A 25,499-nucleotide genomic window follows, 5' to 3' on the forward strand; every position below is an offset into this window, starting at 1 on the left:
ACGTTGTGCAAATAAACGAAAAATATTTTGTACTTCAAATAGATGACGACGCTGAAGCCGACGGCGACGTGAACGTTGACTGCGCAGTTGGCCAGACAGTGGCAGTCGACGAAAGCAGTGGTCGCATCAAAAGCCACACACACACACACACACACACACACACACGCACCAACAACAACAACACAAGAAAAGTTGATATGGATGCACGTATAATTTTTAAATAGCGCGCGCGGCAGCAACCTCTTTTCTAGCCTTTAATAAGAGTGTGTGTGTGTGTGTATATATGTACGTGTATGTTTGTGTTGGTGTGCGTTCGTGTGCGTGCATGCCCGTCAATACTAAATCACGCATTTTTACCCATTTCAATAATTCGCTTCAGTTCATACGCCGACATTCCGGCGTTCTGCCTCATTTTTTCTGAGCTGGGTCTTGGGCTTGGCAAATAGGCAAAGGGTTGGATTTCTGAAGGGGGTTGGTTTTGCGTTTAGCTTTTAGGTAAATAAAATCTATAATGCTTAATTCTTGATCAAACTTTTGCAATGAGGGCAAAAGCTATACAGCATATGTTATGTTTTTTTTTTCGAGATAAACCCTCTCCAGCTTAATAGAGGTGTTTTGGTTTGTCCACGAAGAAACTCAGGCAGTACATAAGGATAAGGTTAGACAAATAAATACTAGCGTGGTGCGTTTTTCAAACAGTTGTCGTATATGTATATACTCGTATGTATGCAGAAACAATATAAATATATGTTGCACAATGTTGTAAGCAGAGCTTACATAGATGTTTATAAATATATATAAAATATCCTAACAGAAGCCTTTTTAGAGTCAGAGTGCTCAATATCTGTGTTTACTCGATTATGTCAGTTTGAACATCTCACAAGTACCATTTTTAAAAAAAAAATGTTATTTTTCAAGCCGAATTTAAGTCGAATCGAAGAGGTCGTTATGGGATCACATTATACAATGTTTTTACAATATTTTTCAGATAGTTGTAATCAATTGTTTTCGAAATAGAACCCATTGTAAGAGTTGAGAGTTGAATGCGAGATGGATCTATATTTTGAATTAAATGTTGAAGTCATAAAACTTCCTTTTTCCAAATATATGTTATCCAAGAATATGGGATATTTGAAAATAAAGCTAGCTAAGTCAAATATATATTATCAAAAAATATGTGAAATTTAAAACTAAAGCTAGAAACTTTGAACTTAAAAAAAGGAGAGCGAGGTGATCTCTTTGCTTCTGCATATCAAGTTTGGTGACACAACGTTTTAATATTTCCAGGGTATTTGCATTTATATAGATGAACAGACAGAAAAACTGAAGTTAAGTATTTAAGATTTATTTATTATATTTTCTGGAATAACCAAATACTCTTGCTTTCCCTTGCAGAAAATGAAGTCTAATATTTAAGAAATATCTTATGAAAATGGTTTTAAATTCAATATGTTAAACATTTATTTATTGTCGCATTATAAAATTATATTCAAAATTTTAAATGCCTTCCCCCCTCCGCAGACAAGATTTTACATTATTAAAAAAAAAAACATGAAAGAAATATTTTAGCTCTGGTATAAAAATTTCCAAGCTTTGCATACTTTTGTTTGTGATCCATTTAAGTACGTGAATATGGAAAATATGTGTGCTTGATGTATATGTACAATAATAAAATACAATTAGATATATAGAAATACTAGACATGGCTTGACTCTTACTGTCTAAACTTTTTTCCCTTAGAAATCAGCCGAATATTAGATAATTATAATATATTTACTATAAGTGATTCCGCAACTTCTGAGTCAGGTGCGGATCGAAAAATCTCGCAATAAAAAACCGAATGGCTGCTGACTCGACTAAGTCGGAAAACGAATTTTATTATAATAATGTGCTTAGCCTAGGGGTGGGCGTGTGTCTTTTTTATGCACACAATCGATACCTCAAATTCATTCGATATCTGCTACATTTCAATTACATTTTGTGGGTTCCTTATCATTCAGCTATTTACATAAACCACGAAATATCGGTTGAGTAATTCAATTCTGTTTACAATACTACTAATTATAACAAGGTATTTACATAAATATTCTCCCGGCCATGAGGAATAAATGTAACTTTAACTTATATCAGCTTTCGGCGTCAACATACTCCCGGCCTTGGAAGCTCCTTCCAACAATCATCTCGTCAGTCTGATATCGGTAGTGGGCAAAGCTTGTGTATATTCCGCTTAAACAATCCCGCCTTTGTTTTCACCGTGACGACCCGAACAGCTCCGTCAGCGCCAGGATGAACTTCTTGGATTCGCCCCAGTACCCATTGTCCTGGGGGAGTATTGTCTTCTCCAATAAGAACCAAGGTCCCGCGTTGTAGATTGTTGCACGTCGATGCCCATTTTCTCCTTTCTTGCAATAAAGTTAAATACTCCAGCGACCAGCGTCGCCAGAATGAGTGATGCACCGCTACGATTCTCTTCCATCGATTCGTTACTGATAATTTCAGAATATCCTCATCGCACGCTTCGGTCATAGCGTTTAACGGACGTCCGATTAAGAAATGACCTGGCGTTAAGGCTTCCAAGTCATTTGGGTCTGAAGACAATGGACAGAGTGGCCGCGAATTCATAACGGCTTCAGCTTGTGCAATGGCCGTGGCGAGTTCCTCATAGTCTAGCGCCGTTCCATTAAAGCACCGCACCAACAGCTGCTTAGCCACCTTCACAGCGCTTTCCCAAAGCCCTCCAAAATGGGGCGAGCGAGGGGGTATAAAATGAAATTGAACCCCGAGGCTGCTGCATTGGTTTTCGATTCGACGTTTGCCAGTTTCGTTCCACATACGATCAGTCAGCTCTTTTACTTCACGAGCTGCGCCAACAAAATTTGTGGCGTTGTCGCAAAATAGCTCTGCGCTGAGTCCACGGCGCGCAAAAAAACGTTTGAGGGCGGCAATAAATGCATTTGTGCTAAGGTCCGACACGAGCTCCAGATGGCAAGCCTTTGTCAGGAAGCATACAAAGACACACATATACATCTTGGTTGGACGTCGTCCTCTCTGGTGGAAATGCATCCAAAACGGGCCGGCGAAATCCAATCCTGCTCGTTGAAACGGATTCACACCCGTTTGTACTCTGCTCGCTGGCAGCGAGCCCATAATCTGGTTTGCCGCTACTGGGCGCTGGCGAAAGCATGCCAAGCAACTCCGCACTGTCTTGCGAGCTAGCTTTCGAGCATTAATGACCCAGTACCTTTGTCGCACAAAAGCGCATAATGCATGCGCTCCGGCATGCATATTAGTTCGATGTGTGTACTCAAATAAAGCGGTTATAACAATATGATTATTCGGCAATAAAATTGGGTGCTTTGTGTCAAATGGTACATTAGCTTGAGACAACCTGCCACCTACCCGAATAATTTCTATCCCGTCAATTACGTCTAGGAACGGATTGAGCGCTTGTATTTTCGCGGATCGAATAAGCTTGCCATCGTGCAATTTTACGATCTCTTCGTGAAAACTCAAACTTTGCAAATTAAATATTATGTAGTTTAATCCACCCTTTACTTCAGAGGCTGTCAGCGGCTTGGATTTAGCTAATTCAATTTTTGATATGACCCGACGCCAGCGACAAATATAGCCAAACACGCGAGTCAACTTAACAAAATCTCTTGCATATTTACATTTGCTAACGATATCCTCCACAAGCCTTTGGGGACTGGCTACTAATGTGAATTTAGAATTACGTTGCTCGGGAAGTGAATCAGAGCGATTCCAATGCACCGCGGGCCACTGATCTTCTGGCTGCTGCAAGAATTTAGGACCTTTCCACCACAGCGACGAGTTTCTCAATTCGCTCGTATGCAGACCACGAGACACTATGTCTGCTGGGTTAAGTTTCGATTCTATCTTAAACCATTCATCTATACTAGATAATTCGTGGATTAAAGCGACCCTATTTGCAACAAAGGTGGTCCATCGGCTAGAATGAGAGGCAATCCAATTAAGCACGATGGTAGAGTCTGTGAAATACCTGACGCTAGAAACATATCTAGGAACACACTTCTTAACCTTGGCCATCAGCTGGACCAAAAGTCTGGCGCCCTCAAGTTCTAAACGAGGTAGCGATGTGACACGAACTGGTGCTACCTTGGATTTTGCCGCCACCAAATTGACAGATATGGTTCCTAGCTTGTCTATAACCCGAGCGTATATGGCTGCCCCAAAGGCACGGCAGGACGCATCCGAAAATCCATAAAACTCAACCGTGTCTATTTCCCCTGAATTTGGGATGACAGCTCGAGGCAACGAACATTCGTGTATGAGTTTTAACTCGCTACGATATTTTTTCCACTGTATGGCATGACTGGGTGGCAAATCCTCGTCCCAACCCTGCTTCAATAGCCATAACTCTTGCATGAAAACTTTACCTAATATAATAATGGGGCTCAAAAACCCAAGCGGGTCAAATAATTGCGCTAGCTCCGATAATACTACGCGCTTAGTGACCACGTCCGAGCACTGCGCACCGTAAGCGAATTGGAACTTGTCACTAGTCGACGCCCAACGTATCCCAAGCGTTTTTGCAGCGTCGGTAACTTTAAGTTCCAACGGCTCGGTGCTCTCATCATGAGAGGCAAATTTGAAATTAGAGCGCCATTTATGAAGTTCAAATCGCCCTAACTTTAACAACTCTGTCACTTGCTGTTTTAACTCTTTTAGCTCATTAATGGAGTCAGCTCCGCAGAGCATATCGTCCATGTAAAAGTTGCGCTTCACTGCTTCACTAGCTAAAGGATATTGATGACCAGCCTGCTCAGCTAAATAATATAAGCAGCGAACTGCCAGGAATGGTGCTGAATTTGTACCGTATGTTACAGTTTTCAGCCGCAGTGTCTTTACAGCTTCAGTACGCTCTTGTCGCCACAAAATACACTGATAATTACAGTCACCAGATTCTACTAAGATTTGTCTATACATCTTTGAGATGTCAGCTGTAAGCGCATACTTGTAGAACCGGAAACGAGTGAGTATATCGAATAAGTCCGGCTGCAAGGTAGGGCCTACTAACATGATATCGTTCAATGAGAGCCCATTGCTCGTCTTGCATGAAGCATCAAATACGACTCTTAATTTAGTCGTTGAGCTTTCTGGTCGAATTACTGGGTGGTGAGGCATCACGTATCTAACATTCTGTACCTGTTCAGACCCTACCTCCTCTAAATGATCCAGCATCCGATATTCTTCTATGAATTCTGTGTAACTCCTTTTGAGTTCTGGATTACGAATGAGTTTTCTTTCAAGGTTCAAAAACCTGGTGAGAGCAATACTATAAGACTCTCCTAATTCCTCTTTGGGTACTTTAAAGGGCAGACGTACCACGAACCTATTAGCAGCTGTCCTTCTCACAGATGAGACAAACTGCGTTTCGCACGTCTGCTCAGCCTCTGTATACCTGTTTTCTGGCTGTGAAATCTCTTCACACTGCCAAAATCTTTGCACCAACTTGTGCAGTTTTCTTGTATCCTCTTGGTCGGAACTTGGTACTCGACTAACAATTAATGCATTCCTTTCACTTGTTATACATTCACCTACAACAATCCAACCTAAAAGAGATTTTTGAAGTAATGGCTTATTGATGCCCATTTTAATTTGGCCTGCTACGATAAGCTTAAAGAACAAATTAACTCCGAGCAGCATAGATATTTCATTAGCTGAATCGAAGAAGGGATCTGCCAGCTTTACTTTTGATGGCACGAAAAAGCCTTCTGCTGACGCGCTTGTTGCCGGATTGTATCGCGTTATTTCCTGCAATACACTGAACTTGTCTGTAGCTACGAAATTTGTTGCCCTGGACTTGATGGTAGTCTGAACTTCACCTAAAATTCTCGACTTGGCATTTCCTATTCCATTTAGCGAGTATTGAACATCCTTTATATTGAGTTTCAACTGTGATGCCAAACTGGTGGTTATGAAATTCAACTGACTACCTGAATCTAGTACGCATCTGCATTGCGAATATTTACCGTTCGAATTCTGCACAAGAACTACCGCCGTTGCCAAAAAGCTTGTTGTCCGACTTGGCAGTATCGCACTATGCAGTGAGCTAGGATTAGCTTGCCTACTGACAGGACAATTGCTTGAACCTTCCACTTCCATTGCTGATCTATGAAGCAACTCATGATGTGGCTTGTTACAAGCCGAACAACGCTGCGCGCTGCAATCCTTTGTTTGATGACGCTTACTAAAACAGACAAGACATATTCCAAATTTTTTAACTTCGTAATATCTTTGCAACGGTGACAATGACTTAAACTTTGGGCACATCTTCAAGTGATGTGAACTCGAACAACTATAACACAAGTTAGTTGCAGTATTTCCCAATGCAGCAGTTAGACTGGCCCTTTTGCTGTCACCCTTAGCATTTGATTTGGCAATGACTGCCTTTCTGACTTCTCGCCCGGCTAGATTAATTCCTCTATTGCATAAGAATTGTGCTAGCAGCTGCCAAGAAGGTAGCTTGGCGCAATCATATTCGCTCTCCCACTTCTCTAGTGTTTCATCGTCCAACTTGCTACGAACCAAATGGAACACGAGGGCCTCAAGAATTTCCCCTTCATTGCCTAGAGATCGAAGGGCTACAAGTTGCGAATTCACTGCATCTACCAAACTGCCAAGTGACTCTGCGTCTGCATTCTTAAGTCGACGAATATTGAATAGCTCACTCACATGCGATTGTACGATAATAGCTTTATTTTCAAAACGATCCCTAAGTAACTGTAAGGCCTTCCTATAGTTGACTGCAGATAATTCCAAGCACTCTATAGTTCTCAATGGGACAGCGCTTAGACATGACTTCAAATGAATAAACTTTGACAGCTCATCAATGTCATGGTCTGCCTCAATCAAGGTAGTGAATGCGTTGTACCAACTAGTCCACTCTGTATATTTGCCAGAGAATTCTGGCAGCTTCAACATTGGCAATTTACCTACTCGGGAAACTGCAGCACCATTTAGCAATGTTGAATTGGCCGATGGATCTGTTCCGATTACTGAATGACGCCCCCTTTGTGTCAAGTAGCTTAAAATCTTCGCCTTTATATCACAATACATATCTTCTATAACTTGACGTGTTTCGTATTGGCTGGCATCTTCAATTTTTGTCTCAACTTGGCTCTGGATGTCACATAATTGCGTGAAAATTGATTCAACTAAGCTCAAGCGCGCCTCTAGCTCTGCTGCAGTCATTGACTGGCAATTGTTTATAACATAATCTTTATTACGATTAAGAGAATTCATTAAACTTTCGCGCGAAGAATAAAACTCCATTTCTTTCATGTTTCTTTTTGGAGCCATTTTATTTTTATTCAATTACCCCTCAATAATAATATTAGTTAATATTAATATTATTATAATCTTAACCAGATTAATAGGAGCCACTAGAAATTTTGACTTTTTTATACAAACAAACAACGAATTAGTCCCACTGTACCAACTGTACGAGCCTACAGACGAATATATGACCAAATTTAATGTTCGTGTAGGTATGTATTTATGTGCGTTTAATTATACCGCAACAACTCCTATCTACGCCAACAACAACAACAATGTTTGAGAGCAGCAACAGCTTCAGCTATTCTAACTGTTTCTCAAGAAGAACAGCAAGAATTTCGTTGCCTTACTTTTGATGCTCTCAGTACATGTGCACTCAAAATCAATTCAAGGTTAAACGGTAAGTAGTTGCCGCTTGCATTTACGTATACATACATATATATGTATGTATGTACAGCATATGTGTATGAATTAACCTCTTCGCGAATTTTTCACAACACGTGTCTCACCAATGTACCACTGTATGCCGCGTAAATATTTCAATTATATTTTACTTACAATATTTGAATAGTCAACACATCAAACTGAGAATATGTATATGCCGTGCAAAAATACTAGGAGCACCATGCAGAAAACTACTCACAGTCGAATGTTAGAGTTGAAGCTGCACTCCAATGTGCACCAGCATCCAATCTCCAGGCTGATATATGTCCAAATATGTTAGAGCTCCAACAATGAGCTCCAATCGGGTTAGAACTTTGTCCAAGAAGTCCCTGCTCGGGCGCCAAATGATTCCGCAACTTCTGAGTCAGGTGCGGATCGAAAAATCTCGCAATAAAAAACCGAATGGCTGCTGACTCGACTAAGTCGGAAAACGAATTTTATTATAATAATGTGCTTAGCCTAGGGGTGGGCGTGTGTCTTTTTTATGCACACAATCGATACCTCAAATTCATTCGATATCTGCTACATTTCAATTACATTTTGTGGGTTCCTTATCATTCAGCTATTTACATAAACCACGAAATATCGGTTGAGTAATTCAATTCTGTTTACAATACTACTAATTATAACAAGGTATTTACATAAATATTCTCCCGGCCATGAGGAATAAATGTAACTTTAACTTATATCAGCTTTCGGCGTCAACAATAAGCTTTATCGAAATTGCAATTTTGTTTAGAATCAGTTTTAAATGTGGATTAGGTCGGCATTTATATATCTATATAATTATTCAGTAATTTATTGACTTAAAAGCAATTAAATATTGCTGAACTTGCACTTAGAATGTCAATTAAAAAATGGACAGATCCCAAGAGCCAATCCTTTAAATACACATTTTTATACCATATCTAAAACCAATAAATATTGAGAAACTTGAAAAGAGGTGGGGAAAAAGAATATAATATATGCGTAGAAAGTATATAAAGGTGGGGGTATGTGATACTTTTCTTTTTGCACAAGTTCAGGCAATATGTTACGCTCATTTGCGCAAATACACAAATTTTCGAAAATCCCTCTTGGTGCTAAATTTTATTTTTTTATTTTTTTATTTCACATTTTAATGCTGCCGGCTTTTGGGCGTCTGCCCTGTGCAGCCAACATAAGTTGGCAAGTTCGGCATTAAAATGTCTGTCTGTGTGTGTGTGAGAGAGTAAAGCTTCGACTATTTTACCCCCCACCTTATCTTCCCTTAGTGTTACATGTACACATACGAGCACATGGGTGGCAGGCGTTGCCGCTTTTTAAGGTAATGAGCACATACAAAATGCAATTAAAAGCTTGTTGCCAAAAATGCAATTTTGCGTATCTTACTCTTTGTTTGTTGTTCGTTCTGCCATTGTTGTTGCTGCTGTTATTGTAGGTAGTTTTTGCAACCGCTTCTTTTAATTTTTTAATTTTTTTGCCACGTTTCCTGCCGCGTGCCCCGCCCCAAAAAAAAAAGTATGCAAGCATTAATGCGTTTTATGGCAATGGCAACGCCAACGGCCAATGCGGCGGATGCTTTTAATGTTTCAGGCCAAAAAGTTGCTATCGAGCAGAAAACAAATTAAATAACCTGGTCGTGATATGCATTAAGCGTGGAGGCTGACACTGCCGTGTAGCTGGAATTGGCCAAAAGGAAGTAAAAGGAAGGAAGTTAAGAAGTTAATAGTAACATCATGTGACTAAAGGAGAGACAACGCGAGTGTTAATTTAACGAAAATTTGCATTTGACTTTAAATGGAAAATTAAAATAGCGAAATACACATTTCCTCATATACGAAGCTAATGACAACTTATTTCCCTCATAAACGCAGAAAATGTGGTATGATGTAGGATTTAGAATGTGCTATCGACGTCTTATTAGAGATTTTAGTTGCAGCAGAGAGTAGAGTGGTTTTTAGACCTCAGTTTTGTGGTACAAGCATGAGAGCTCGGTTTATAGTGGCTTTTCAAAGCTTAGGCTATCATTAGAAACTCTTAGTATGCCTTCAAATCTTTTCGAATCGAGTAAGTATGCCTATTTTTTCAATTCTCGTTACATACTTTATATCTTAACAATTAAATAAAAATCTTATATCAGTAAGTTGAAGCAGTAAACTGTTTTGCAGAAAAGGCTTACCTCTGTGACCAATTTTTATAAAATTGAAAAATATTTAAACAAGTTCCTTAAAAGTTATCTCAAAAAAATGTTCGTTGATGGCTATATGGGAGCATTTAATTTAAATACTGGCAATGTAATTAAAGTTGCTATTTCGGTTCGCTCTGTATTTTTTGTCGCAATGAAAAGACAATTAGGAATGGTCGTTTAATAGTGGGGACAGGGGGGACGTGCGTACTTTCAATTAATTGTAGCTTCAGTTTCAACACACTAGCTGCCTTCTTTTAAGCGTTTTCTTTTTTGTTAATGCACCAACTATTATTTTTTCATTCGCTGCCAACACATGGATTAGCGCTGAAATCGATTCCATTTAAGTGAAGGAAGAAGTGGTGATGCAAAGGGCATGGGGGTAGGGGGTTCGTCCTGCGGCTGCCTCTGTGTGCACTTGAGGGTGGCTGTGTGTTCATGTGCCAGCATGAGTGTGTAAGTTTGCCTTTCAAGCATTTTTTAATTAAAGTGTATTGTGTTAATTGCATTAACGCTTGTGTTTGAGCGAAACTATAGTCAATGAAACACTTTTTAAGCATTTTTAAATTGATCTCTATGGCTGTGTGCATATATTTATACACAGAGATACAGTATGTGGGTGTGGAGAGGTACTTAAGTACATCCCCTTGCTGACTCACATAAGTAAGTACTTTCTTCTGTTTGTATTGCTAATATATTATTTAACAAAACAATCCATGGGATCTTAGATTTGAGGCTCGTACGAAATTATTCTGAATTTTTAACTAAAACCAGCCAAGCTCTTCATTAATCACTTTGTGAAAAATAGAAGAATTATTTAATGACATATATCAATAATTACCCCTTGGCCAAGTAAAAATCCAAATGCCAAGCAAGATGGCAATTTAAAGTATATTAAGATGTTGATTTTGAGACAAATCTAACAATATCATCTATTTATTTTTAGATTATAAGAAACTATCAATCTAGCTGATAGTCACCACTAAGACTTCTCTCGCACTTACAGCTTTGTTGCTGTATTTACTTCGGTCTTAGAATCGGGTTGTCTGCTTTAAATGAATCAAAAACAAAATCAGATGAATCTTCCGCATTAATTGGCTTCACAAACCGAAAGTAGTTATATTTTAACGAAATTATTCAGAATAATTTATTGAAATTACCACAATTTCATTTTATAAAGTCTTGGAACCTTTCATGAATGACAAATGATTTTAAAATAAATATAATTTTATTTTTTTAATTCAATATGATTTCGGTTTTAAAGAATTTCCTGCTTTTAATATTTATTATTAACATTATGTATTGGTACATATTTTATACAACTATATTTAAATTGATAATTGAATTTATTAAAAATTATGCATTTGAGAATTTGCTCACAATACTTCGGATGGGTTCATTTATTTGTTATTATAATTCGATTTGCTTTATTTACTTTATAGTCAGAGTATGATTTGATCTTAATTTACACTAGTAATGACATTTCTTTTGGATTAGATTTCAAGTCTATTTAGTGCAGTGGAAGAAGAACAAAAACGCAGCTGCAGCTTTGATGCCGATTTTTCTAACATCTTTTCATCATAGAGTTAAAATTCAAATAAACTCGTGCTTCGTAATGATTAGAAGAATTAACATGAAGCTTTATTATTCATCCAATACATGGCTAGTTAGTTGTCACTCTTAGCTATACACAAAATGAGAAATAAAATCGGTCCCTAATAATATATTTTATTTATGGACCAAATTCCCAAGTATATACATACTTGTATATTATCTTCCACTAAATTGTTATTAAATTGTTGTCAGTTGCTGCGGCAATCCAGATTGTTGATGATTTGAGTTAAAAGAGAGTTGAAAACACACACAAAAATGCAGCTTGCGCTTCTTTAGATCGAATGGTAGCCATTGCTTATGCAAACGTGTCGTATGCGTAATCTCTTTCTAACCTGACTGCCTGGGCTTGTTGTCAGCTGTGCACTTCCGCCTTCGAAGTTATCGAGCGAAATACAAAATACAAAAATAAAAATAAATAAAAATGCATATGCTTGTGACAAGAATAAAATATATGAATTTGCATGCGAGGACGAATAACGCAAAACACACAACGTCGAGCTTATCGAATAGAAAAAATCCATAGCAGTGTCTCAGAGATACATTCGCATATAAAAAGAATATGCAAGTAAATAGAAGTGCATCCACAGTTCATTGACGTTCGATGGGCTTGCGAGTGCATTTCTCATGTATGTTGTTGTGGTTTGACTTTTTCTATTATTATTTCATTTTCCTGTGCCTTGGGTGTGTGTATTTGTGAAGCTTTTTATGTTAAGCGACCTTTCAGGGCAACATACGGTTATTTGACATATATTTTCGTTTTTGCCGCTTGTCTGGCTTTGTGGGTCAAGCTAGATGATCTGAAAAGTGTGGTCGACCATGTGGGTTATGGGGAAATGTCCTTGGCAGGAGTCACATGCAACACAAAGTTGTACATATTATGCAGGCGGACAAACAGACATTTAAATGCACAAATAAACAAACAAACAAACAACCAGTCGCCAAACAGTCAACCAGCAACCTTTCTTGGACCACAAAAACTCATTACTGTTACTGTTACAGGCTCGCCCGGCTCTGTGCGTAGTCGCTGTCTACTATTTCGCAATTAAAACTTTCATTAAAGTAATTAAAATTGCAACTAAATAAACAAAAATACAATCAAAATCTGCCAGGGAATGGGCAAAACGAGCCATGCCAACATTTGACAGAGCTCGGCACAAATGCATTACAGAAAGAAAAAAAAAAACAAAACAGGAAATTGCAAAAAAGTATACGCGGTACCTGCAACAAAGACAAAAGTGTGACAAATATAAACAGCAGTATAAATAAAATGGCAAAAATGTTGTCGGCGGATTGCATCGACTGGGAGGTGGGCGTAGTGGGTGTGGTGGGTGTGTCTAAGAGGCAGACAAAAGCAGTAATAAAATGTGGTAATTGTAAATAAGTGGAAAATGAGTGCGAGGCACAAAGTGGGAAGCGGCTAACATTTTAAATTCAAATTAAACGACTGCCACACAACCGCAAAGGGATTGACATGAAGTTGGTGCTGTTGTTGCAACTGCAACAACAACAACAACAGCACCAGCAGCAGCAGCATTAACAACAACATAAACAACAACAATAGCAACAACATGAACAATAGTCAACCACAGCAGCTCGTTGGCATTGCCATTTCTCGTCTGCTGGCAGCTGCAACTGTTTGTCGCCATTGTTTTTGTTGCAGTTGACAGCGCGCATTTTAACTCTGCCACGCCCCCCCGCTCCCACGCCCCCATGCTCACAGACTGCCAAGCCGCCTAGCTCCACAGCACAATTGTTCTATTTGAGTTTGGCATTTGCATAGCGAGAGACAATAAAAACGGAGAGATAAATACAATGGCAAGTGTAGGAAAAAAGCCACGGTAATTGTGTAATTTTCAATTAATTTGTAGATAATTTGTAAATACGTTTTTGCGGAAACTCAGAAAGCCAAATGCAAGCTGCCATTAGTTAGTTATCAATGACGAAGTGCAGAAGCTCGACGACTAGTGTCATTGTGCTCCGCGAATGTGGTATTGTGTGTTAAATAAATAAGCATGTGCAACTGTAATTGTAAATTAAATTAAATATAAATCCAAAGTCTATCTGTGGAAAGTCTCAATATAGAGAAGATCCACACAAGCCACAAACTTCATATTTATAAAGAATCAAAGCAAGAAATGTCTACTTATAAAAGAAGAGTTATATAAATTATTATTCAAATGGATTGTAGAAAGTGAGAGTCGATTGTTGAAGAACCTATAAAATAATTTGATGATGCAAAAAACTGGAATATTTAAAAAGCTTTTAAATAGGCATGTAATTGAAATAAAAATTGTATTTAGAAAAAAATACATATATAAAGCATTACATATTAAGCCTTTATAAGGCTTCACTTGTCATGAACTGTTTTAATAATTGTCCTTTTAGAACAGATAAATAACAATTGAATAATGAAAAATTTACATTTGAAAAAAGAATTACCCCGACATTATAATTGCAGTTTTCAGACTAATTCCATCGAATTTCATAGAAATTGCATATTAAGTATTAGATTTAGAATTATATTCCTAGCTAAAACACTAGCCATTTCACATTTCGTTCAGTCTTTGTCCTTTCTTCTCTTTTTATTGCCCCTTTCAAATAGTTAGACTAAGTAGTTGGCTGAGGTGAAGTTCTTCCCATAGCCGCTTTTCGGCAAATTCGGTGCAAAAATGTTACATTAAATCCGTTTTTCTGGTGTGCTCTATAAATGGCATTTACTTCCTCCTGGGTTGGAAACTTTCGAAGTGTATATGTAGCTATTGATACTAAGGAGTCTGACATCGAAAGAGTTCTTTTTATGTATTTATGTAAATAGCCAACACTTACGAAAATGGTTATTCTTGGTTTCGTAGCATAAATAGTTGACAGCATAGTTCTTCTTATCGGTAGCCAAATAAGCAATTTTAGTCTCCGTATTCTCTAACTTGTCTTTTAGCGTATGTACGGGATAGGGATGCCTTTGGCAGGTTGGCAGATCCAATGGTTCCTTCATCCAGACCCCGTACAAGTACATGTCGCTATTAATGTCGGTCTATTTATATAAACTGATGTGTCTTTAATGCACCGATTAATGTGAATAGGAATAATATGCACTTACACATGCTACCCCAGTGCGGGGCTCTGGGCATTTACCTTTCCCGAATTCCGCTTTTTGCCCCTCACCGCGTGGTGCCAGGAAAAGTAATGATACGAAAAGGCCCACATTTTTCCATTCTTTGTTTATAGTGGAGTCAAGAAAGTATTTGCAACAGACTGTCCACTGCATAATTGTCTCTTTAAAGTAAGGCTTTGTAAATAACAATGTTTTGCTAGTTAGCTGCGACTAATTATATTAACCAAGTGTAGTTAATATGTAGAGTTTTTTGCAACTGATCGCCAATTTTCCAAGTGCTTTAAAATGATGGATGGATTCTGTTTACTTATTTCAGAGCTATTTGCGACAGCTTTAGATCGATTTCAAATACATTTCAAAGGCTTACCTTTATGACCTATTTCCAAAATTCTGGTTTCACGAATCCGTAGTCAGGCATGAAACTACAACAATTATTATTATTAAAGTATATATAGTGTTTAATGTTTCTTTTCCAAAAATAGAACAACTTTCTTTTTAATTTTTTAAATGAAAATATAAGACATATACAGACATTTTTAAAAATAAGCTGTGCTTTCCATGTTTATTCATAAAAGCATTTTCATCTCTTAAAAATGTTTATAAATTGCGATCGTTATCTTATAATTAATCTATATTAGATTGGAATTTCTTTTATATCCCACATTGTATAAAAAGGGTAATACATATTATATTTTCTATGATCAGGCTATATGCATTTATACCTCTTAAATCGATTTAGGTAAGCTGAACGTTACCCAAAACACTCGTGGTGCCTATGTTTTCTGGAAGCTTAGACTCCAATACAATTTTATACAAGTACTGACCCATTGAATATATTTGTATTTACAACAGATGATCATAAAATTGGATTGAATATAATTTTTTCTATTAAATTAATCACTTTATAATCCTTCTTATCTACAATCTTCGATTAATTGCAGATACCAACATCTGTGAATGGCAGTAAAGCGTATCTGAGAGAGCGAGCGACTAAAAAAGTCGAACAAAATTGACAGTTATTGGCCAATAGATATTTATCAGGCGCACACGAATCGGGCCAAAACCAAACCAACAGACGGAAGTGGCCAGACAAAGAGCAGCATAAATAAATAAAAAGTAGACTATACACAACATATACATATATACAGATATATATATACAGATATTGGCCATGGAAGTGCGGCTGCAGCCAACTAAAAATTGCAAAGCTTCTGAGCAGAAAAATCAAATGCAAATGCCGATGCCGATGGCAGCACAGTTATGTGGGCGTTGGCGTGGGCGTGGCCAGAGTCAGCCAACGAGCTGCATGTGCCTGATGGCCATGATGCTGCTATTGTTACTGGTGCCGGGTAAGTGAATTTAAATGTAATTTCCACAGGCTTACTAGAATGTTCATGTACTACGAAAACATTTCCGATGCAAATCGGAGCTAATTTGCTCAAGATTTGTGCAAAGTCCAGCAATTTAATGACGCAAAGTAAGAGCGAGAGCAAAAACTTTGACGAAATATTTACAAAAGTTTCGTAAGCCCAAAAGCAAATCACAAAACATTCAGCCAAGAGCTACAATAATTAATTTTTAAGCTGCACAACATGATGCGCAGTCCCAGCCTTCAGGGGACTGGGACTGTGGCTATGGCCAAAAGGACAGTTAGAGCGAGTCGGTGCGAGAGGGTGTGCAGAGTTGGGATGGGATGGGATGCCATGGGATAGGAGCCTGGAACGACAGATACGAAATCAATCGTTCGTAAAATAAACAAATCTTATTTTTCCGCAAACATTATTTTTCATCAGTGGTGGCGGCGATGTCGGCAGCCGCAGCAACAACAACAATAATGGCCCAATGACAACATTTTTCATAAATGCGCGCATTCATCTGCATAAAAATAAAGTTGTGGGGTAACGATATGAAATAATAGTACGAGGGCCGTTCAACTAAGTTAAAACAAATGTAAGATTACATGAACAAGAAATAAATAAGAAAAAAGACTTTTATAGTAAGATAATAATTAAGTAATGGTCAGATATACAACTATATAAAGCCAATATTAAATTTGTATAAATCAAAATATTGTTAAACAAAATCATTTATAAATAATAGCAACACAAAGCTAAGCAAGATATATAAAATCTCGTCCAACTGAATCATTTCACTATTATCAATAGAAGATTTTCAAAATTTGTGTTTTGATGGAAAAGTATTTTCATATCAAACCAAAAATTAGTTATTCATAGCAAGGTATGTGCGCCATTTCTTCTTTCCGATTGGGAAATACAATACGACGCCTGATATAGGGCTCAATTGCAGATTCCCCTATTTCTTTTAGAGGATTAGGTAAAATACTAATAATATATATGTACATATATAGACCTTTTAAAGAAAGCTTTTAATGGAACTTCATAAACAATAACTAGTAGGTGGACAATTCCCTTTGCGACTCCAGCTTTTGCAGCCACCATGCAAGGTTCCTTTTTCGGTTCAAAAAGTGGAGTTATTGAGTTTTAAGAGGGAATATTAATTTTGCTTAGAAACATCGGTAATTTCACTCACGAACAGCAAACATCGTTGAGAAGCTTCCTATGAATGGTCAGCATAAATATATGAGCAAGTGACATTTTTATCTATTTGTGTCTGGTTTCAACAAGGGAACTGCATTCACTTAATATTTTACATTTTCACATAAAAATGCTTGACTTTCTTTAAACATTATGCAAAGGCCCGACAAAGGTTATGGCCTGCTGATCTTACATTTTATATTTATCTTAACAATACATTGGTATAGAGTATGTTTTATTTTAAGCATATACATTACACCATGAAGAAGCCTTTACAACAATTTATTTCAAATAAATTTGAAAATAAAGTAACTGAACAGTAACTAAACTTTTCTTATACGATTAATGGACTTATCCTTCAAACCACCCACGTTCAGAGTACGATTCGCATGCCTTTCTATGCGAGTATACTAGACGTGTATTTGTGTATATATAGTATGTATAAATAGACTAAAATGATGATGTAGCAAAAGAAACTAAATTTCCACAAACTGGCATTTCTTGTAGCCGTAGTACTAACAGTTGTTGTTTTTGTTGTTATTGTTGTTCTTGTTCTTGTTATTTTGTGTTTTATGCGCTGCAGAAAAACAAGGCGTGAGAGCAGACAAGTGTAAACAAGCAGCGAAAAAGCAATAGCAATACAACAAAACAATAGTAGCAACTACACCAAAAGCAACAATAACAACAACAACAACAATAATAACAACAACAACAACAGCATTAGCAATGTGGAGAGAGAGAGAGGAATGAACAGCAGAAAAAGTATAGAGAAAATTGCTGCCTAGAATATTTCATAATTTTTTGCGTGATAAAGTCGCATTTCGTGGGATTAAATGAGATTTTCTTGCAATTACCCGTCGAGTGCTTTCCATTCCCATTCCGCCCACCACACCTCCCCCTCAGCCCACAACAACTTTTCCCCCCATGCCATGCTCGGCATTACATTTCACTGCACTTCACAGTTTAGACATTTTGACCATTTTTTCGGCATTACTCAGAGCTTAGGGGAGCCGAAAAAAAAATATATAAGCTGAAGAAAAATGAAAAACAACTAAGCATGTACTGTTCGGCACAACATTTGTGCATATTGATTTAAACTTTACGAACAGAATACAAAAGTTGTATACAGCTGCTGACCACAGGCGATCAATAGTTTCTAATTTATGCTAAACACAAACAACAGGCAACAGAAAAGCCAGAAAACTGCAGAAACGACTTAAAACAAACAATAACTTTCCAATACATGTGAGCCAAGGTGCCTGTAGGCAATGGAACCTACCCGGGTGCTTTGTGGCTGACGAGCACACAGAAAGGTCCTACAAATAAAAGACAACTCAATGCAAGGACTGGCCGAAAGCCTTCACACTCATCGCATCGTTGCAGAAATCTGCTATTGATGCTGGATTTTAATTGCGACTCGCCGACTAGGGGTATGCCAAACTAGTTATAATGCTTGCCACAGAACAGCTTACTTATCGACCGTTTCTATTGACATATGAATTAATAATACTCCTTTTAGAGTAGATGTGCTTAAAGTTGTCAACCAATTAGGCTCTATTTTGCAAAGCTTTTTGCTTACAATCTTTAATATATTGAGTTCAGTTCAGCTAAAATGTCAAAATTCCTAACATTCCTGCTGTAGGTCTCACTAATTTTAATTATTTATTTAATTTATTATTTAATTTATTATAAGACAATGAGAACAGGCCTGAATATAAATGAATAATCGCATTCAAATTAACAATTTTTCGCCATGATTTAGGGTTTAACTAGTCGTATAGATTAGACACAGTGCACTCCTTCTTCAAGAGCAGAAAAAGTACAATAAAATAGCACACATAAGATCTTCAGAACCTAGGGATCTTTGCTAACTAATATACCTACAATTGCATTATTTTTGGGCACCCAATCGCCAGAATTAATATTGAAAAGGGACCATAGTCTTCGACTTTCGTAATATGACTTTTCCCAAATAGTTTTTTGTGCCATGCCTGCCTCAAGTGGACTCGGCATGCCACATGCTACAGCCCTTGCCACAGACATAGACTCGGGTATAAACAAAGGCATGATGTAGGGCTTGGGCTCAATCAGGATGGCAACTATGCTGGCGCATTTTCAATTTTCATGCACAAAAGTCACTGACGACGACGACGACGACGACGAGGACGAGGACGACATGCCTGTTGGGCCCACTTACCGCTTAGCAGAGCAGAGCACAGCAATCTCTCACTAGTGTATTGCACATACGCACTATTGTACGCATTGTTTGCGCAAACACATGCACGCATTTTAAGCCGTGCATTGCTTCCTCTCCACCCATTCCCATTCCCATTCCTCTTCACCCACGCACTCAACTTTGCATTTCACATGAACTTGCACTTTGATGCCGCACTTTTTTCTCCCCCACGCCATGTTCGTTTGAGCTGCTTGGCAAAGCATGTGGATTTGCTACGTGTGAGGGGAGGGGGGAGCTTATTTTGGGGAGGGCTTTACGCCCGGAGCTTAGGTGTGGCGCTTGGCACGTCTTGCAGACATTTGCCGTTTACTGTTTTGAAATTCGAATTGGATGTGCTGCTATGCGGCTGATATGTCCCTTTTCAGCAGCTCGCAGTATGAAGCCAACTACTTAGTCACCGTCATTTCGGTAGTTTCCCAAAAGCGAGAGGGCACACTAATTAATGAACTGGCCGAAACTAGAAAGGAATTACAATAGCTGAAAGGTCTAGGTAACTACTTGTTGAGAACTAATAGACAAACTATATTTCCTGCACATTTCGTTTACATATTGAAAGTGTGTTCTTCATTTCTATTTATAGACGGATTTTATACATTTTTTTTTTTTTTGTATAAGCTTAAAGTTGGTGCCGTTAAAATGTTACAAGAAAACACAAGTAAAGTATTCTCGTATTTAAACCAAATCCAACAGCTTTTTAAATCAAAAACCTTTCTTTTTTTTCGTTTTATAAAAATGACACAGGTACCTAAGAAAAAAAATTAAAAATGAAAATAAGACTATTATTTAGTGAGTTTTTGACTCATTTTTTTCATTGTTCTGTGATATAAATTTTTTGAAAAAATCCTTTTTATGTTGAAAAAATCTTTTTTTAAAAAAAGATAATTGCATTACATTAATATACCTCAATTTTTGCGGGTGAAACAAGTAAAGTAAAAGAATATTATACATCAAAACTGTACTGCAAATTAAAATCAAATTGTATACAATATTACTTAATTATAATCCACTATTTTCTGTAGAGAACTGGTTAAAATTTTGCACCAAAGCGACCGACCATGTCAGATCATCATCATATCATTTATACATACGTACATATGTTTGTTGTTAGGCCAAGTGAGGGGTAACTTAATCGCAGACAATCAGAAGCGCTCACTTCTTAGCTTGTTTTCTAATATATTCAGCAGCATAATCAATCAATCAATAATCAGACAAATAACATATAGTGCATATACCTAAATAAAATAATTATGTCTAAAATTGCATATTTATATTTAGCTCGCATATGAAATAAATACTTGTATGTTGTCGTGTTGCACTTTATTTTTAAATGCATTTCGACTTGGGAAAAGTTGTGCAAGCAACAAATTACTTTCATCATTTAAAACTTATTTAAATGAATTCATTTTACTCTCAACCGAAACTCCTACTTTTTCAATAGCTAAGCTAAAAAATTAAAAACAAAATGTAGCTTTTTATGCCGCCATTTTGGGTGAAGCAATGCGGCTTTTATAAACGCATACATATGCATGAGATCATAAAGTCCATGCGTGTGTGTTTATATCTGTTTGCATGCGTGTGTGTGTGTGTGTGTGTGTGTGTGTTAGTGCATTTGTCACAAATGTAAAAAGCTAAAGAAAACAGTGAGAGATAGCCAGAGAGACAGACACAACTGCTGCTGCTGCATAATGGCATACAAACATGTGTATGCATGAGGCTCACTTTTTGTTGTTGCTGTTGTTGTTGCTTTGCTTTGGCATAAAAATGCAAACACACACACACACAAACAAACAAAGTCACACATAAACCCACAAACGCACTCGTCAACGGTAATGAATGCATCCGGCATGCATTGAAAACTCAACTCATATTTCATAACCAAAATAAAAATGAATGAACAGCAAACAGAAACTACGGGTACATTGACCATCTTGTTGCCATTTGGAGTGGCTGTTGTTGCTATTGTTGTTGCACGGCCGAAAGAGATGGCGAGTTATATGATTTTAAGCCATTTTTTTTGTTGACAGCCCAGTGGCCGTTGTTCCAATGTGACACAGAATATATGGGCTATTTCATTATATTTCATAAGCTCGCCTGCTGTTCTAACAGGCAGACAAAAACATAAACAGACAGGAGCAACAAAACGAATTTGTTTCAAGGTAATTTATTTTAACTTTTTGTGGCGTCGTGTGCCACAAAAATGCAAATTTGAAGATATTTTCAGTTTATATTTTTTTTGTTTTTTTTTGTCCTCTTCTACAAGCTTCATGCTGTTAAAATGTATTTAAATGGCGCTCAGCAGCGCTTTACCAGTTGATGGGATTAAGGTCCAAACAATTCTTTATTGGGGTTGAAAAAATATGCGAGAGTCTGTTAATTTTTATCGTATATCGAACAAAGTTAATGAAGCCTCAATCTGCATAATGGGCAAGTCCCTGTCGCAACGGCATTGAATGTAAAATCTTCTTTAAGTTAAATAAAAGTACTGTGTGTTTTTATTACCAGAGAATTTTTAGTGCTCTGGCTACTTTTACAAATTGCTGCACGTTCAATTTTTTTTTTGTCTGAATAGACATAAAATTTTAAATAATATAGGACGAGATTCAGTTTGAATATGTCAGCGTTTGTGGAATTAAATCTTATCCTTATTGTAGACGTTGTTGCGCTAGTATTCTTTTCTGGGTATCAAATATGCTTGTTTGCGATTGATAATCTTAGAGTTTGGATTGTAAGCCCGCATAGAATACACATATTTTAAAATTTTTATGAAATCAAAAATGAGTGACACTTTTAAAATATTTCAAACGGAGTTAACAAACATAATCCTGCGTTTCCAGTTGAAATTTCCAAACGGAATGTTTGCATTGCTTTCAAATTAATTTTTTGTATAGGTATTAAGGGTCCTTCAACTTGTCAGATGAATTATAAGAAATAATAGAAATATTTATTATTATATATAGAAATATTTATTACAACGACATTACATTTGCTTGATTTGTGCAGTTGTAAAATGTCGATTTACTTAGGCGATATCATTACTATGACTTATTAGAATAAGCAGCTTCATTTATGAATATTCATTTAAACACTTATGCTTGGCGTTTTAGTCAAAGTAGTAACTAATGCTGCCAAAAACTTTACATTTAATGCTTTAGCCGAAGACCATAATTAATTGAACGTGCTACTGAGGATTTGCGGCCTAAGCTTGTTCAAGCTGTTAATTAATTATTCTTAGGCCTGCTGAGTCCATCAAGCTGTGTCTCTCACATCAACGCCATCTGTAAATATTCTCTTACACATTGTCGGCCATTTTGTTGTTTTGCTTGAATGATTTGCAACGTTTTATTACAGAATTGTTGATTTAAGTTGCATACCTGCTGGCATCTGCAAATATTTATGCTCGACACACGTAGGCGACATTTTCAAATTGCTTTTAAGCAAGTCTTGCAAAAATTGAAAAATTGAAAAATAAGGTCGAAAATTAATTTGCTATTAAAATAAATTTTTATTTTTTACATATATACAATTTATTAAACTAGTTTTCTACTACCAATATGGCAGCTTAAGCTAGTTGAAAGTTAGGGAATACAAAACTTGTCTATAGTAAGCATCTATAGGACGCACTTATATCTATGTACATATATACAATATTTACAATGTTTTACATTAGAAATGAAATTATATTTTATGATATATATTATATATTTTATACAAGGGATCTTGTGGGGAGATCCTTTGGATGGCACTTCTTCAGTCTTCTCTTCTTAGGTTTGGACAGGAGCCGCCTCGCTAGTGCGTTGGGGTGACTGCCGAGTCGATTAAAATAAATAGTAACCCATTCAGCACTGAAATAAAAAATGCACTGCATACTTTCAGGCGCAGAGGCGAACAAATTGTTTTCCCCACTTGTTCGTGCGCCAGCCAAGGTGCCAAGTTGCCAAGTTTGGCAATTCATGCCTGATCCCCCCCCTGAAGGCTGACAGTCGAACATTGCTAATTTTCTAAGACATCAATTCACAGTTCAAAGTACGTGTGACAATGTCGCTCAATCTATACGTTTATTGTGCGTTCAATTCAATGCCCAGGCAGTCAGCCAGCCAGGCAGCCAGCCAGGCAGCCAGCAAGCCACCCCACAAATAGTCACCCACAATTTTCTATCGCTTTGCACTTTGCATGTCTTCATAGTCCCAGGGACTGTTTTTCCGTCCCCTCATCTATTCGCTTTCAGGCGCTGATTTTGGCACGCACACATTTTGCATACTGATCAGCAATCAGTGGCAACTTTTTTGACTGCCCGCGGCTGACTTGGGGGGTCGGATGGCCTGAGGCAGAGGGGCTGCGAGAGCGATGCGCGCGCAAATTAAAATTCCACTTTGTCGTTCGGGGAATTCAATTATTTTTCGCTTGCGCTTTTACTTATAACTTTGGCCACGGTCATATGAGTTGACAGTTGTGTGCTGTTGTGTGTTGTTGTTGCTGTTGTTGTTATGGTAGCCACTGCCACTGCCACTGCCACTGTCAGTGGCTGGCAAATTGCTATCAATAAATATTGGAACTACATACACAGCCTATATCTGCTGCCCTAATTCCAAGTATTCGTTTAATTGGGGCACGCAAAAATCTGGCAATAAAAATCATGATATCTAAGGCATTTTGGGCATGCTCGAGGATTTATCACCAGCCGACTTGCGAGAGTGGGTGTTGGGCGTAGGAGGGCGGCAGCATCTGCCAATTGTCACCAATGCAATCAGCGTGCTTATTGATTTGGAAAATTAAATATTTTTCTTGGCACTCGCGCGCGCGCATGCCAACAACATCGTTGAAGTATGGAAGTATGTATCCATAAATTAGTCCGGTGATTTGTTGCTTTTACAGCAAACATTTTTTAAATTGCATCGAGTGTTTATAAGATTTCCGACCCAATGATATTTTAATTAGGCTTTGTCGTAGAGGGTGGTGGTGGTGGTGCAGTGGTGGTAGAATATGCACCCACACACATTGTTTTAATTTCCGTTATGCAGGAACGCGGCTAAAAGCAAAAGCATGTATCACAAAATAGCAACGAAAAGAGAGCAGAAAACAGAGGAAGGTGTACAGAAAAAAAAACTATACTCGTATCCTGCTTACTTAACGGAAATATATAAATTTCATTTTCGCTAAGGAACCCAAGCAGCGGCTTAATGCGATGCGAGTGGAAGCTGGAGGCTGTCGGCGATGTTGCAGCAAGATGTTGTGCTAAATTTCACACACGTATACACTCACACACACACACACACATGCACACCGTTATAGGTGGATGCACAACACAGCTGCCTGCCACAACTGCAACAACTGCCAGGCGACAAACTTTTCGCTCACAATGTAACTAACGATGCAGAACAACTATAATAAAAACAACACCGATATTGAGGAATGACAAAGAAAATATTATAGCAAATAATTTGAGTACAAAGTTAAAAGTTTGTTCAGTTATTAAATTGAAAGTCTATTTCAAAAGATTATATTAAAATTGTATGAAAATGAATCGCAAAACTGACTGATTAAAAGGAATTTTGTTTTTTCTTTTACAGATTGATTTTAATTTTTTGTAAATAAAGCGCTTAGTTATTTCTAATATCAATCAGAAAAAGGCTAGACATGTTCTTAATTTTATAGAGAGAGTGGAATTATTTAGTATATAGTACGGGTTTAATTATTTTGCATGTAAGTGTAATATAACAATTTTTTTAGGGCTTTGAGAGATTAAGATTAAACTGAATTCATTGATAAAACTGACATCTAAACGACAGCGCAGTGCAAATTGGTTTTTAAAATATAAAATTATTGTTTAGACCATTGATACTAAAAAGGCCACATAATCCACAATTTAGTTGAGTCTGCTGCCAGAATGAATAATAATCCAACTGGTCTGCAAAGTCTTCCAGTTTTTTAAAAACAAAAATATCTTTGAAATGTAATATTTGTTTTCAATTTCTTGTACTAATATTGTATTTATAGAAAACACAAATAGTTGCACAATTACATTCAACTATATTGTAAAAATCATACAACTTA

At 37.3% G+C, this 25,499-nt stretch overlaps 2 protein-coding genes and 1 long non-coding RNA gene across 3 annotated transcripts in view; 1 reads left to right on the plus strand and 2 right to left on the minus strand.

Annotated features, from left to right (window-relative positions):
• Nucleotides 1-1,845: 1,845 nt before the first annotated feature.
• On the minus strand, nucleotides 1,846-7,687 carry LOC115624479. The gene is made up of 2 exons (XM_030519182.1): nucleotides 4,022-7,687; nucleotides 1,846-3,970 (listed from the first exon to the last, which is right to left on the minus strand). Exons 1-2 carry the CDS (start codon nucleotides 7,342-7,344, stop codon nucleotides 2,185-2,187), a joined length of 5,109 nt encoding a protein of 1,702 aa, XP_030375042.1. The 5' UTR covers nucleotides 7,345-7,687; the 3' UTR covers nucleotides 1,846-2,184.
• Nucleotides 7,688-13,904: 6,217 nt separating this feature from the next.
• LOC115624485 lies at nucleotides 13,905-14,781 on the minus strand. Its single transcript, XR_003995473.1, has 3 exons — nucleotides 14,643-14,781; nucleotides 14,372-14,576; nucleotides 13,905-14,310 (listed from the first exon to the last, which is right to left on the minus strand). It is a non-coding gene; the product is annotated as an uncharacterized LOC115624485 (long non-coding RNA).
• An 878-nt stretch (nucleotides 14,782-15,659) lies between these two features.
• The window catches only part of LOC115624490, a 48,892-nt gene continuing 39,052 nt past the window's right edge, over nucleotides 15,660-25,499 (plus strand). The window contains exon 1 of the mRNA XM_030519193.1: nucleotides 15,660-16,006. Coding sequence (XP_030375053.1) covers nucleotides 15,829-16,006 — 178 coding nt within the window. The 5' untranslated portion in view covers nucleotides 15,660-15,828. The remainder of the gene's footprint in view (nucleotides 16,007-25,499) is intronic.

This window comes from Scaptodrosophila lebanonensis, unplaced genomic scaffold (assembly GCF_003285725.1).
Source record: "Scaptodrosophila lebanonensis strain 11010-0011.00,11010-0021.00 unplaced genomic scaffold, SlebRS2 tig00000059-arrow-arrow-pilon, whole genome shotgun sequence".
Taxonomy (NCBI): Eukaryota; Metazoa; Arthropoda; class Insecta; order Diptera; family Drosophilidae; genus Scaptodrosophila; species Scaptodrosophila lebanonensis.